This window comes from Colobus angolensis, unplaced genomic scaffold (genome assembly GCF_000951035.1).
Source record: "Colobus angolensis palliatus isolate OR3802 unplaced genomic scaffold, Cang.pa_1.0 Scaffold257, whole genome shotgun sequence".
In the NCBI taxonomy this organism is placed as follows: Eukaryota; Metazoa; Chordata; class Mammalia; order Primates; family Cercopithecidae; genus Colobus; species Colobus angolensis.
The window spans coordinates 1,498,258-1,514,170 of NW_012115788.1; the positions used below are offsets into that span (position 1 = coordinate 1,498,258).

Sequence of the window (15,913 nt, forward strand, 5' to 3'; positions counted from 1 at the left end):
TGGCTTATTTTCAGTTCTGGTGGTCTGTTGAGTGGCTTGGTCTCTCTCTTTCTCTTGCCTCATTTTTTTTTACTTTTATTAGAGGTAAGGTCTCACTGTTTTCCAGGCAGGTCTCAAACCACTGAGCTCAAGCAATCCTCCTGCCGGAGTCTCCCAAAATGCTAGAATTACAGGCGTGAGCCAGTGCGCCTAGCCTGAATGTTCTTATACTTTATTATTATTCCTAATTTCAGTGTTAGTGAAAGTAAACACTATCTTGAATTTCTGTCTTTATCAAAGGCTCTTCTTTCTGAAAATAACTTTTAGAACATAAAGCCTGAAATGTTTAGGGAAATCAAGCAAAATATATATTGTATATACAGGTGGTAAGTTCCTGCTTCCTGTGCAAAAGAGGCTCTACAGACCTGCTTAGTGTCCTTCAGAGCACGAAGGCTTCAGAGTGTATCTAATGTATCTTACTAATTTTACTGGTAAGGAAAAAGAGGCCCGAAACAGAGGACCAACCAAAATGATAAACGAAGTTTTCCTATGCCAAGATTTCAATATGAAGCAACAGTATCGCCAAAACCAAAGTTGGATCTGCTTGTTTGCCTTTAAAAGTGATTAAACAAATCCAGACTGGAAGGAACCCAAGTCTTGACATGTTACCCAACGTGCTTTCTCTACTTCCCACCAGGTCCAACATAAAGAAGAACCAAGAGGGCGCCAATCATGCTAATTGCACAGATAACTCTAGAGAATTTTTTCTCAAGAGGAGAAAAATGAAAAAGATAAAATTGCACTCCCAATTACATGAATGCTATTTGTATTTAGTCAAATACATTCATATGCAGTGGGGAACAGCAGCATGCTGTAAAACCCTCTTTGTGTGTGACAAGAAAGATATCTCTGCTGGGGCACAGACAGCCATAGTTTCTGTTCTTCTATCTGACCATGGATAACTCCCTTCTGTCTTCAGGCTACAATTTATTCTCCTATCAAATGAGGAGAGTAACCTGAAGTTCCTTTTTAGCTTTAAAATTCTATTCTGTAAAGAGACACAGTTTGTCTGGGTGCACTTGGATGCAGCAACTCAACCGTTTTGTTCAAATGAGAACTAAATGAATTTGTGGCTTCTTCTTAAGAAAGGAATTGATTCCTACAGACCACTGGGAGGCTGATCATTACCATCCTTTAAAAAAAAAAAAGAAGAGGCAGAGAGAGAAAGAAGACCAGCAGATAACTGGAGAAAAGTTTGACGTACATTTTTCTCCATAAAAGAAACAAAGAGTATTGCCTGGCTGGTTGGATAAAGTGTTGAGAACAGCGAATGTTGCTGGTAGCAGATGGTGTTGGTGGTGAGGTTTCTGCTACCTTATTGCTTTCTTTTTGTAAGTCAGAACATCAAAGTCACTGGAAAGTTGAAAGGGTTATTTCATGCTTCCTGTATTCAAAGAACTCATCTTTTACCAGAGAAAAACAAAACACAATACCCTATTGTATGTTGCTACATTTTTCAGTAGCTATCCACCTTACTGATAATCCTAACATGAGTTTCCCTGTTTCCCAGAAGGAAAGACCTTCCAAGCACAGCATACACTCACGTAGTTTTGCATCAGATCTGGATGGGTTCTCTCAATTCCGTCATCCAGAATAGTGACCACAATGTTCTTTCCCGTGTAGCCTCTCTTCCAGGCTCCTTCGATATTCATGTCAGACTGGCAGGGATGCGTATTGTCACTGCAGTGCTGAAATAAGAAGAGCATGCTGCAAGATTACTAAATAGTGAGGAAATTGAAGAATTACTTACTTACTTACTTACTTACTTACTTACTTACTTACTTACTTACTTACTTACTTATTTATTTATTTATTTATTTATTTTTCTTTTTTGCTCTACTGCCCAGGCTGGAGTGTAGCAGTGTGATGAGCTTACTGTAACCTCGAACTCCTGGGCTTACGGGATCCTCTTGCCTCAGCCTCCTGAGTAGCTGAGACTACAAATGCACTCCACCGTGCCAAGCTAACCTTTAAATTTTGGGCAGAAACAAGGTCTTGCTTCATTGCCGAGGCTGGTCTTAAACTCCTGGCCTCAAGTGATCCTCCCACCTCAGTTTCCCAAAGTGCTGGGATTATAAGCGTGAGCCATTGTGCCTGGCTCTACTTCTTAAGATAATGCATTAAATTAACAGTAATTTGGCACATTGTCTACTAGTGCAGAAACACAGATCTCCAGCATGAACAGGGGAAGATAGGAAAGAAAGATGTGGGAAAAGCAAGTGAAACAGAAATCTCTCCACCACCAGCTCTGACCTGTTTTGATACCGTAAGGCTTTTGGAAAAGCATAAAATAAATAAAGTGTATCTCAACAGCAGAAAAATGGATGTATCATTTGATTGTTAACGTGTTTTAATGACATACAAATAGGCATCATAGTATTTCATTTATAAATCCAAACCATGTCACTGAAGAACATATACTTTATAATTTCTTAACCAAGCGCCTAGAAGCCAATCCAGCTACAAATGGAACCACTCAGGCAGCTTCTGTACAGCAGCCAGATATGCGCTCCTGTGAAAAACCCATGGGCAAGAAAAAATAACAGGTTGTCCACATTTCTTTCACTAAATTAACAATGGCTATTGTACCATAATTTGTAGGCAGCAAATTCATCCAGCACTATTTCTTCAAGAAGGAAAAGAAGAATAGTGCCAAGTCCAGAAAGGTGCCCTACACAGGACAATGTGTGTGAAGGCTTCGAGGGGCAGACTGTAAAACATGGAACCTGAGCTCATTATATATAGTAATTTCATTCTGCAATGGCTACAACATACAAACATACTGAAAAACAAATTAAGGCAGCAGCTTTTCCTGACATAATTTACGAGCATTCATCTAACCCACACAATTGTTCCTTTAAAGTCCATCTCTTTGAAATATCCCTCTGTGTGATGTCGTTTTCTAGGTTCTTAAGATTCGGGACAGGAACAAAAGAGAAGAGCTGTGCTGCTATATAATTCCATAGCAACACGAGCCACCCAGATCTTTCCCCATTCATTACTTTCTTCCTGCTTTGTAACAAACACTTCAGCATATCGGGAATGGAGGAGAATAGAAGCTTACTATGACCTAAACACAATGGGGACTTCACTGCTATGGATTCACTTAACACACACTTCACTGAGTACCTACTATAATTAAGAAATTATGAAGCATATGTTCCTCAGTTACCCGGTTTGAATTTATATGCTAGGGTGTGGCTGTGCACAAGGCAGAGGAGGTCCCTGTCCTAAAGGCGAGACACAGAAAATAAACCACCAAATAAACAAAGACTATTCAGACAGCTCCCTGTGTTTTAAAGGCTCCTTGTGTTTTAAACACTGTGATATGATGGTGAATGCTGAGGGATCTGAGTACACCACTTTAGATGAGATGGTCAGAAAAAAGATTCTGGTCTCTGCAAATGTGAAATGTAAGAAGGAGTTGGTCTGCCCAAGAGCCTAGGGACAAGTGTCCTGGTAGAGGACACAGCACATGCAAAGATGGTAAGGCAGGAAAGAGTTCAGCATATCAGAGGATGGGTATTGCTGGAGCTTAGTGAAGAGGGAGAGAATGGCACAGAGGCAGAAAGTTAGAAGCGGAGGCATGTCAGATCATTCAGGGCGTTGTAGGCCACAACTCAGCTTTTATTCCAACTACATCCTAAGCGGAAGCTCCTTTCCAAACCTCATCCCTTACAGGTGCTTCCAATGCCTCCAAAATAAATTTGTTAATTAATGTATTCCCCAAATGAGACTGCCTTTTGTTGAGTGTTATAAATACACTTGAGTAGTTTCAAGGATTCATTCTAAGAAAGGGTGCACCCATATTTTCATGACAGACAACATTGATTTCCTACAGAATAGGGGCTTCTAATCTTGTATGAACATTTTTATCTTTTCCCCCACCTTCCTGACTTCTTTCTGGCACTTGAGGCCCTGAACACACACACTCTACTATTCTACTCTACTAATCCGAATTCTCTCTCCCTTGTGCCTTCCGATTTTGGGCCCTAGCTTTGGACCTACCTCTTAACACATAGCCTTTTTCAGCCTACTTGTCTTTTTCCCTTCTCTGAACTTAAAAATACACCCCACCCCCTCTTCCCTATCCCACACACACTTTCTCTCCCCCACTCTCTCTGTTCTATGCAATCCAACACCGACTCAGTGAATTCTGCCCAACTGTTGTTGACTGTTGAAACCTGGGTGTGAATTTTGTCTCCCTGACTGTAAGCCCCTAGAAGACCATGCAATAAACTAAGTCTGACCTAGGATTTCAAAAATATTGGCTAATTATATCCCATAAATGAGGGTATATTCTCAACTTTATTTCCAGTACGCGTACTGCTCTGACCTCTTCCAAGATACACAGCCAGCTCACACTTAGTTAACAAAGATTGATTAAAAAAATAGTGTAGATTTCTGAAATGCCTCCATTTGTCAGAAGCCTCATTCTGGCCAAGAGTTTGGGCCTCTCCTCACCAAATATTTTAATTTAACACAAAGCAACCTTGACAGGTTTTTATTCCATTCTCCTTTCAAAACCTGCTGTGGCCACCTGCGGTATCGATTGCGACATGAAGTCATGTTAATGTGACCAAGAGGTGGGCCGGAGGAAGGAAATGCACAGGAAATGGGTAACCCACAAATGGGATAACCAGCCTGGAGTGGAGGGATGCTGCCTGAAATTGTAATTATGAAAACTGAAGAAAACCAGCCATCTACGGAAAACATGTGTGTTAAAAGTGAAGCAACTAGGTTCCTTTCTTCCACCTCTGCTTCTATTGAATCTGACTTTACCATTAAATATTCTTGTACCACCTTTTTGCTTGTTTTCTTTATATACATCACCATGGTAGGAGGTGAAGGAGAAGAAATATCCAACTGATGCTTTCATTTGGATAAGCTAACATAGCAAGCCACTAAAATACAAAAGACAAAAAGGAATGTTAAAGCCTAGGGTGGCTTTTGCAAATGTTAGTAATAAGGTCAGAGGGCATTTAAATTAGAGCCCTAAACCCTGAATGTGGATCTTTGACTCTTAATACATTTCAAGTGGCCCAGGCTTCCAAATGTGTCTCTAACGTAGTTGTTTCCTGTACCTCAAGAATCCAGAGACCAAAGGCTATGGGAAATACTGATGTCACCCAACACTGACCAGAGATGAAAATGAGTTCATTTCCTTAACCACCTAGTTGAAATGGTCTTTAAACTAGGCCCTGTTTACTTGCCAGGAATCTATGTTACAGCAGCACCCAGAGGCAAAAGGAACACATATTAGCCATGATTCCCTCATACATCATCAATCATGTGAGAAGGTCTCTGCCAGAGCTGGACCTAAAGAAGAGTGTCTGGAACTGTTACCACACACGCAGCCCGCAGCCTGGTGTTCACCAAAGGGGCCGGTCAGAAATTTCCAGCATATTTGAAGCTATTGAAAACCACATATGTGCACAGTATATGCAAGATAAATATTTATAGTAAATATAGGTACCTTCAATTCTGAATAATGCACTGTATTTCAGTGATGGTTCTATTAAGTATTTAGAAATGATACTGGACACATAAAACGGAAAATATCCTGAAGGAACAACCATTACCACAAAGTTCCCCACTTTCTTATCCATATGAGCTTGTACCTTTTTAGGAATGAAATTTTAAAGACATTGTCCTTTGAGTTCAAGAAATGGCCTTTTCCACACCAGGGTTACGAGCTATTCTGCTTTTAAACCACTCTGGGTGTGTCTATTTCTCTTGGGTCTTCATAAACATCTCACACTTCAATGAAAGATAGTTTCTAGCCCAAATAAACACCTTTGTTATGTTCTCATCATCATTTTTTTTATGACTGAGGTGGGAGGTGCTGGCAGGGTTTGTTGGGGGGGGGCCTTTTGGTATTATATTTTTAAAATTTCTCTAAGTTCTAAGGGTCTCCAATGAACTGCTAATTTAAATGCTGTCAATAATCTGCTAACAATGAAAACATCTGTTGTTCATTATTATTGATACAGTGGCTTAATAAGACTTCATCTCCGACTATACAACATTAACAAGAAAATAAAATTAAATATACAAAAACCTGCTTTACAGACAAATGAAGACACATATCTAGTCAACTAGGTAAAGGGTACATATACTTGAAATTATGTGTAAAACTTGGAGTTCAGGAGTGGTTAGAAGTTTTAAAAAAAATAAAAATTGATATTCCTTAAATGAAAATATAACCACCATTTACTAGGTCCTTACCATGGCCAAGCATTTTACTAATCACTTTATCTGGATTACCATTATTTAAAATTTAGAACAACTATTTGCAAGAGGTACTACTGTCATTTGCTTTCAACAGATAAAGAAAAAGAGACTTAATCAGCCTAGGTAACCTTCCAGAATTCAAACAGCTGGCCAATGTGAAATCAGGATTCAAACCCAAGCAGTCTGACACCAGAGCATTGGACTATGTAACTCTTGTGTTAAAACTAAAACAGAAAGGGCTTAGAGCAGGGTCAAAAACAAGCAAATTCAGATAAGGGTAGATAAGGAGTAGATAAGGCATGGATGTTGGAGAAAGGTTCCTGTAAAGAAACTCAAATAACAGAAATCACCCTGGCCTTAGCACTCTGTGAGTACATTCAAGTGATAAAGTGGAATATAGTTGTTTAAGAACTTAGAGACCTAATTTTCCCTTATTCCATTTATTGCATCACATCTTTCTGGAAACACCAAGTTTATATTTGAAAATTTTCAGCAATGGGAAGTTGACTTCTTTATTAAATAGGCAATAAAGTGCTGGTAAATCAGTTCTTTAAAATAGCGGTCCCCAACCTTTTTGACACCAGGAACTGGTTTCATGGAAGACAATTTTTCCACAGATGTGGGGTGGTTTCAGGATGAAACTGTTCCACCTCAGATCACTGGGCATTGCTTAGATTCTCATAAGGAGCCTGCAACCTAGATCCCTCACATGCGCAGTTCACAATAGGGTTCGTGCTCCTCTGAGAATCTAGAGGCACTGCTGATCTGACAGGAGGCGGAGTTTAGGCGGTCATGCTCACCCACCACTCACCTCCTGCTGTGCAGCCTGGTTCCTAACAAGCCAGTACCAGTACTGGTCCGCAGCCCAGGACTTGGGGAGCCCTGCTTTAAAAAACAGCCCTTATGTGTTAGTGTTTCCCAATTTCCACAGTGTAAATATTCACATCATGCCTAGTTTTAAACTACCACAACTGCAAATTTCTAAATGTGTAACAATCAATGTTCATGACTTATAGAAGGTGGATCCAGGGTACCACTGGAAACAGCCCACCATGGTTAGTCCTGCTCCATTTCTGACACGCAAGGTGTCCGAAATCTGCTTCTCAGTACTTGGGAACTACCCAAGACTCCATTCTTCCCTTCGCAGTTTCAGACAATAGTTTCACTCCCTCTTGCATGTTTTTCTTTTTTGTTTTTTTGGAGACCTTCTTTAACCTTTCCTTCTCAAGATCACCTTTCAAAAATGAACATTTGACATGTGTGAGGGAGGCCACAGTTGATGGGTTCTTTTTGAGGTATATGAAGTAGAGATTCTGTGCCTCCAAGACTGCAGGTGCCTTTACAGATTCTTGGAAATATAAATCAAGGTAGTCAAGGCCTAAGATGTTTATTACCATACTTAACGAGTCAATTTGATGGACTTCAAATCCTTAGTAACCTTAGTTATCACATACACACACACACACATACACATACATACACAATTGCCCCCAGATAAAACAGATGCTCTGTGCAATTATTCAGAGGATGATTATTCAGTCTGTGGATTATCCAGAAATCCCATGGAAGCCCAATACATTTCAGTAACACCAAATTCAGCAGAGCAGATAAGGATGCGAGCTAAAGAGAATCGGGCAGAGGAGAATTTGAATTCCACCTCTGCTACTTTCCAGCTGTATGACTTGAGTGTCAAGTCACCTAAATTCTTAAAACCTCATCTGTAGTTTGAATACAGATAACTGCTATAAAGATTAAAGAAGATAAAGTACATAACAATTGGTTGCTGTTATGATCTTGCTGCTGTTGATGGCAGCACCTATATAGGGGCAACAGCCTTCCTTACAGTTTAGGGAAGAAAATTTTAGGTTTCTTTAAAAAAGGAGATCGATTATCATAAAATAAGGAGAGGATGATTTTCTTCATTGTCTGGAGAGATACATTAGGCAAACTTGAAAGGGCAATTGATCATTTGTAAGGTTAGCTGGAATGACCTGAATTATTTTATGGGCTGGAACTGGGAAATGGAGCCTGGGGATGTGGTGCACAAGGAGGAAACAGCATGCAACGGCCTTTTGGCACACTGGTCAAACGTTTTGGTCTCCTGTGAATCATGCTTTTTACTCCACACAGTTATACCACTATCCCAACTCTGCTAGAACCATGGTCCCCATCTACTATGATACAGTCTTGACATAAGATCATTTCTCAGTTAGGTCTTGACATAAGATCATTTCTCAGTTAGAACTGTTAATAGTGCCTGACGTAATGCCAAGGGAACATCAGAAAACAGTGGAGGTTGGGAGAAGAAGGCTGTGATGTACAAGATATGCTTATAGAGAGGAAAGCAGAATAAATCCAGTTCCAAAATTCTACTCATAATTGAGGATTAAGAAATCAAAGCATAGCAGTTGAAGTATAACTAGATGGCCTTTAGATTCAGTTAAGTGGATGGCATTTCTCATTTGTACATTTTGTGGCCCTCTTTGAATCTTTCCAAACCTGACCCATCTTACATTAGAAACTTCCAGCCTTAAAATCATTTAACAAAATAAAAACCAATAAACCAACAAACACATCTTGTGTCACCTTTAAGGAATCTTTACAAGCCTCATATTAGTGTTTAGAGACCTGGTTTCCACTATATTACCTGGCCTTGGTGCTAAACCATGTTTTATGCTTCTAAAACTTAGCAGGCATTTCTGAGGCACCAAGAACAAGCTTATCTTTTGTATGTATAGCTCTCTGGAGCTGCCAGGGTTCACACCAATCTCAAGTACCTCAGTTCAAAAAGCTGAGTCAGGCTTCAGAAATCTAGGTCTGAAACCATTGCCTCCATCTCTATTGTCATTTCTCCTTCTCACTTAGTACATTCCAGTCACCATGCTGGCCATGACACTGTCCCTATTGTTAGGTCCTTGAAGTCTAGTCCACGCAACAGACAAGCAATTGCAAAAACACTGTTCATTAGTTACAGGTGGATCCAGTGTACCGCTGGAAACAGCCCACGATGGTTGGTCCACATCTTTACCAAGATGGAACATATCCTCTCCATCCCCTGCTTGCCCTTTGGCAATACATGTTAGGCATCATTAACATGGTTTGTCAGGATACTGTGGGAACATGGAACCCAGTCAGGGGGAAGTGCAGGAAGGCTAAGAGCACTTTCTTGAGAAAATAACATTTAAACTGAGCCCCTAATACAAGTTGACTAGCCAAAGGGCAAGTCGGGGATGAAGAGGATATGTTCCATCTTGGTAAAAGTATAAAATAATCATAGAGAGACTGGACTGTTAAAGGCACTTAAGAAAGTCAATATAGCTGGGGAATACAGGTTACAAAAGGTGAGGTGGGAGATGAGAAAAATGGGAAGACTGAAGCTGGAGAGGTGAGCAGGGTGTGGTTTGCTACACAGCAAAAGCTCATTAATGTTCAAGATTATCAATCTAAGGGAAGTTGGCCAAACCAGATGGGTAGGAGAAAATCCATGCATCAAGTTGAAGCCACTTCTCTGAGCGTTGGCTATATAATTGGGGAAGAAATGCAATGAGAACACCTAAATTTGTCCAGTATATGATTCTAAAGCAAATTCTAAGATCCCTGGGCATTCTGTTGAACATTCTTTTCAACGAAAGCCCAGTGTTTTTCTGCTCACGCATCCACCACTCTTCATATTAGTCATCTTTGGTTATATATGTGTTTTATCTTCCTAGTGAAATTACAAGCCACTTGTGCTGCATTATTATTATATCTTTATAATCTTTAAAGTTCATAATAAAAAGACTCAATAATTCATAAATCAATGTGTTTTGAGAGGGCGTGATGGTTAATTTTATGTATTACTTGACTGGGTTAAGGAGTGCCCAGATAGCTAGTAAATACTATTTCTGGATATGTCTGTGCAGGTGCTTCCAGAAGGGATTAGCATTTGAATAGATAGAGCTAGTAAAAGAAAACTGTCCACACAATGTGGGTGGGCATCATCTGATCTGTTGAGGGCCGGAATACAACAAAAAGTCAGAGGAAGAGTGAATTTGCTTTCTCTGGTAGAGCTGAGACATCCATCTTCTCTTCTCCTTGGGCACTGTTGCTCCTGTTTCTCCTGTCTTTAGATTCAGACTGGGACTTACACCCTTGGCTCTCCTGGTTCTCCAGCTTTCTGGGCCTCACTAGAACGACTGGCTTTCCTAGGCTTCCATCTTGCAGATATCAGATCATAGGACTTCTCAGCCTCCATTATTACATGAACCAATCCTTCATGATAAATCTCTCTCTCTCCCTCTCCCTCTCTTTCTCTCTCTTTCTCCATATATATATACAATATATATATTATATATATGATACAGGTAATATAATACAGGTAATACATACAATACAGGTAATAAAGAAGGTATAAATAAGATCTAGAAATCTCCAACTTCTGCACATTGACTCTCATAATGGGGCATTGCCAATGTAAAGGTTTAAGAAAGAACTTAGGGAATGTGCAGGGACTGAAGCCTTCACAGGGAATTCTATGAGAAGAGAAGGCATTCATTTGGGGTTGCTGATTATTCTAATATGTCACTAACAATGTTCAATCCTTCTGGCCGAAGAAGTCAGAAGAGCGGTAACATAGCAACAGGTGGGTTTATAGGTCTGGCGGGAAATTTCTGCTGTCAGGGGAGGAGCTCAGGGATGCAGAAGTTTGTTTGGAATAACACAAGGCAAGACAGAAGCGAATATTGTTCAACTCTCCTCTGGTTTCGGTATATGGTTCAATTTGAATATTATTTTCCTTTTTAAGTCATGCAGAAATTCTACCATAAGTTGAGGAGACATTTAGTTTTGCCAAATGACTTTCTTCCTGGCTGACTATGAATCAAAAATCAAATATTTCTTAACACATTACCCTCTCATACAAATTGTGCAATTAGTATATTAGTTAATCGTGTTTGCTTATGGATGATCTCAACCAAAATGTTTTTCTTAAGTGCTTACATGCCAAGAAACAATTCCTATGCTGGAGCTCATAAAAATGAATTTTAGAAGCAACTGAACTGCATTATTTAATAATTATGGGAACAGGAGCAGTAAGCAGCTCTCATTCTTTTCTAAAATGTAATTTTTTTTGTTTCTATTATTTGCAAAATTCTGCCTGCATAGAACTCTTCACTCTCTCAGTCCCCTCTGAGCATAAATTTGCTCAGAAACCTCTGCTTCCTCTCTATTCACTGAGGTCTCAGGAAGCAGTGCTCATAGAATGGAGTACTTTTTCCTTTTCAAAAAATGAGTAGAATATGGTGTGACTTGGATAAGCACAACCAGCAGGCTTCAGTTCCCACTACTTTTATTTCTTCAAAGTCACACAACAAAAAGTTGAGGAAAAAAATATGGGAAATAATTGTTTTTCTAATGTTGGAGACATATAGGGTCAAGGAGAGGGAATTTAGATATCATTTGAAAATACTGAAAAGCAACTTTATTAATATGTCATCTTCATTTATATTGCTTCACAAATGACAATCATCTCATGAAATATGATGGCAGCTATTTTTTAGGTAAGAAAATAATCCATTTTTCAGTTGAACAAATCAAGCAGCTAAGGAGTCTATTTATATAATATCTCCCAAAGCCTTCATTCATTCTGCAGTTAGCTTTTGACTACATAATCATTAACTTTTCAATGAATGGGTGAATGCACGAATGAACAGACGGACAGAAAGACAAATAAATAGAAGAGCAATACGTAATTTACTCTCCAAGTCCTATCACATTTCAATTTCTCACAAATTTTTACCAAGTACACCTCTTTCCAGGACTCTGCAGAACATCTGAACAGTAAAAGCCACTTCAGCTTCCTTAAGTCAACCCCTAAAACTCCCATAGATAAGATGCTTTCAAGGGATATTTTCAAAGCCAAGTCACACAGGTGGCATACATATGAAAAGAAGAAGACACAGAGGGATGAAGAGGAAGACAGGATCAAATGCACAAAACAATGAAGCTGTGCACATTTAAGTGATGGACGTGTGATCATTAAATAGTCTTGGCCACTCCAAGAATAAGAACTACTTGATATTTCCTAGTAAAATACAAGTTTTACCTGTTTAAACTCAACACAGCAGTAGACATTTGGTATTAAACATTAACAGTGGTCCCCTAATTTCGGTCTCAAATTAAGGCACTAAGGTAGATACCTTAAAAGACAAAAAAGTATTGAAATTATATCTAAAAAAAAAGGGATGCAGAATTTCAAATGGGTCTTTCCAGATTTTTTTGACTTTGCTCCTCTCTAGATCTATGAGATTACTGGCTCAACTTTTTGAATATTCTAACAGTTCTAAAGGATTTTTGCCATGCCCTCTAATAAGTTATTACCCAAAATATATTTATTTCTATAAGAAATCTGATGCAATTGTGGTATGGAAGCTCAGAAAACAGGGAGTAATGTAAACTCAAGCAACCATATCAGAAGAGGCAGGGTTTTTTAAGACCCACATGAACCATAAGTAGTTGAAGACAAAATCTGAATTCAACTTTGCTTTCTTGCCAACACACTAGCCCACTGTGACCCTCACAAATCTTTTCTTTTTCCTAGTAACATGACTTCTTCAGGTATAAACTCATCGTTATGTTTTTATATAATCAAAGAGTATGTCTAATACACAAAATCACCTCAAATAAAGGTGCGCTGCTTAGAAAAGGAGAATAACGTAATATCAATAGTTGAAGTCTATATTGCCAAATTTTTGTTTTTCCCATATTGCACAAGCCAACTATCCCAAAACATAATGGCCGGAAACGATAATTTATTATTACCACTCACAGTTCTACAGGTTGAGTAGGATCAGCTGTGTGGCTTTCACCTGGGGCCTCCCATACTTTGCAGTCAGATGTCCACTGGGGATAAAGCCATTTGAAGGCTTGACTGACACAGAAGTTAATATGGCTTTGTCATTCATGTGAACACTAAGAGAATTTTCAACCTGATGTGTAGGATTTAGTTATTAACGTGTGTTTGTCATAGTTGAGTTACCTGAAAGTTCTTCTGAAGGACATATATCTATTGCATAATGATTATCCCATAATAGCTAGAGCAATGGCAGTTACATTACAGTTATACTACATCTATAAACTGTCAAAACACATACTCATTTGCTTGTGCGTGTGTTTGTTTTTTAAAATTTCCAACCATACTTATTAAATGCCTTTTAGATACTAAGTCTACATCGGGGAATGAGAAAACACACGATCTAGTCTTCATAAAGGTGATATTCAAATTTGGGCAGATGGATAATAAATAAGTAGGCAAATAAGACAAACTATAATTAGAGATCATGGTAATAGTTATGAAGGAAACAAAAAGACCTTGCATGATATGAAGGGAAATGTGTTATTAAATGTATACCCTGAGTTCTTTACAGTTTTTCTGTTACTGAGCTGACATTTATTCAATAAACACTGAAACTTCACTTTGGAAAGAGGCTTTTATAGGCATCGGGCAATAAACTCTGGCCATGGAAGAGCAAGTCAGAGCAAAATTGAGGTTCCCAACCTACTGGCATTTAAAATTTAAAAACAAAACAGAGCACATTTCCACATTTCAAATAAAAATCTAAAAACAAGAAAATTATGACAAAAACAATCCACACTGTGGTATGTGTGATGTTTAAAGAGCGTGAGAATATGCTATGCTATGGTGTATCCACAGAAAAATAAATCTACTTACAGGGCAAAGGAAAAACCACCTCACTTCTGACAATCAGCAAAATCAATTCTGATAGCTACTAAAAAGACTGCTTTAGTATTATTCTTTTTAGGCTGAGTAAAAATAATTGTCCAAATCTACCTGACATCTTTGCTTTTATTGTCCACTTGAAGATGTAAACTAGTATAAAATCTAGAAAGTTGCTTGCAAGGAAAATCAAACATTTTGCCTGGACAGGCCAATCATATGCCCAGGGCTTTTTGCACAGTGGTAAGTAGCAGAGGCTTCAGAAAAGATGAAAGATCCCATAATGCATTTGATTAGCCACTCAATAAAGGAACCTACAGAGAAGACTGCCTCTTCGACCTGGTGAGATTCTCTCCAGACCCTGGAGTATAATGAGCAAGAAAACAAACTCATTTTTATCCTCCACTAGCAAGCGTAATTGCAAATGTTTTTCTTATTAATAAAAAATGTCGAATCCTTTCAAGAATCTAACCAAGCAACTTGCTTTAATAGCATCCAACAGAATTTCTTGTTAGAGAAAAACAGTAATTCCAGAAAAGTCACTATCCAAACTCAGTGACACATCTTCATGTATAGAGCAAGGACACTGAACTCTATAGTAACTTCTAATGTCTTACAGTGGCATATTCAAGGTAAACTGGAATACTGTTCCTGTAACCTAACCCACATTTTTTCCATTCATTAATGAAAGGAATAATGTTAACACAATTAAATTCAACACTAGGGTAGCAGCTTTCCACAGCCCCATTCAGCAGCCCACATACATATTTTAGAACATTGTTTTCCAAGCATGTCGCCTTTTCTATCTAATTAGTAAGCTCTTCATGGGTAACTAACATAAACACCTTACAGACAGAGTCTAAAACATCCTCACATCTGACAGCGGTGTGTTTTCACTGATGATTTAGAATAGGGCTTTCCAAAGTGGAAAAAGTGGAGAAAGACGTTGAAAGATGTTAAATTGGAGTTACAGAGATCCAAGAAGCTGCTCAGTCGACATAGCAGAAAAATGCAGCCCTTTCCACTTTATCCTCCAACACCTTATTTTTCATTAAAAGGGAAGAAAGGACACAGTGAACAACAAAGTGATAGATCACAGTCCTCCAAAGATTCTAACTAAGACAAACAAAAAATAAAACTTCCTTTAAAAGGATGTGTTTAATCTATACATTCCTGAAGTTACTTTCTAGTGAGAAGTTTGTATCATCAATAGTTTGGAATGTTTTTAGCTGCAAGGAAAAAAAGCCCCAATTAACCATCATCAGAAAAAGCATTTAATTATCATCCAGTTGATCTGAAAGCTGGTGGTTCGAAGTTAATGACATCATTACGGAACAGGACTATTTTCTCAGCCACCAGACTTAGCTGTTGGCCCTTTGTTCTCTGAAAGTGCCTCCTGATTTGAAGATAACTACCATAGCTCCTTGTATGATATCCCTCATCAGTATCCCAAGCAGAAAGAAAGACATCACAAAAGGCTTTCTCTTCTAAGAGAAAAAACTCCCTCCGTATCAACTTCATCAGTAGTTGTTATTTGGCTAAAACTGGGTCACTGGAATACCTCTTTCTTCATCCCTGGTGCAGCGTACATGCATCCCATGACTGGCTTGGAGCATTTGTGATTTATTCCCTAGGGCTAGGAGACAGTTTGCCTTCTCTGAGATTAGGTAATTTCCACCAGAGCTACATAAACATAAACCTAGGGATATAAAGCAGGTAATAATGAAGTATGATTATAGGGTAGAAAAAGACACTGTCTGAAATACGGTTATTCCTTAGCTTTTGTGATTGCTCCATGTATCTGTCAATCTAGCTTTCATGACACTTATCTAGCTATATATGATCTATGTCTCATATATAAATATATATAAACTCTACCTTGTGACAGTTTAAGGTAGTAGGATTTTTCTTCTTTTTTTTCTTTTT

General features: G+C 38.6%; 1 protein-coding gene across 1 annotated transcript in view; it reads right to left on the reverse strand.

The window, feature by feature from the left end:
• PCSK5 (proprotein convertase subtilisin/kexin type 5) overlaps window positions 1-15,913 on the reverse strand; it is a gene marked incomplete at its 5' end in the record, with an annotated part of 476,836 nt that overhangs the window by 340,308 nt on the left and 120,615 nt on the right. The window contains one exon of the mRNA XM_011947042.1: window positions 1,584-1,727. Within this exon, the coding sequence (XP_011802432.1) occupies window positions 1,584-1,727 (144 nt within the window). The remainder of the gene's footprint in view (window positions 1-1,583; window positions 1,728-15,913) is intronic.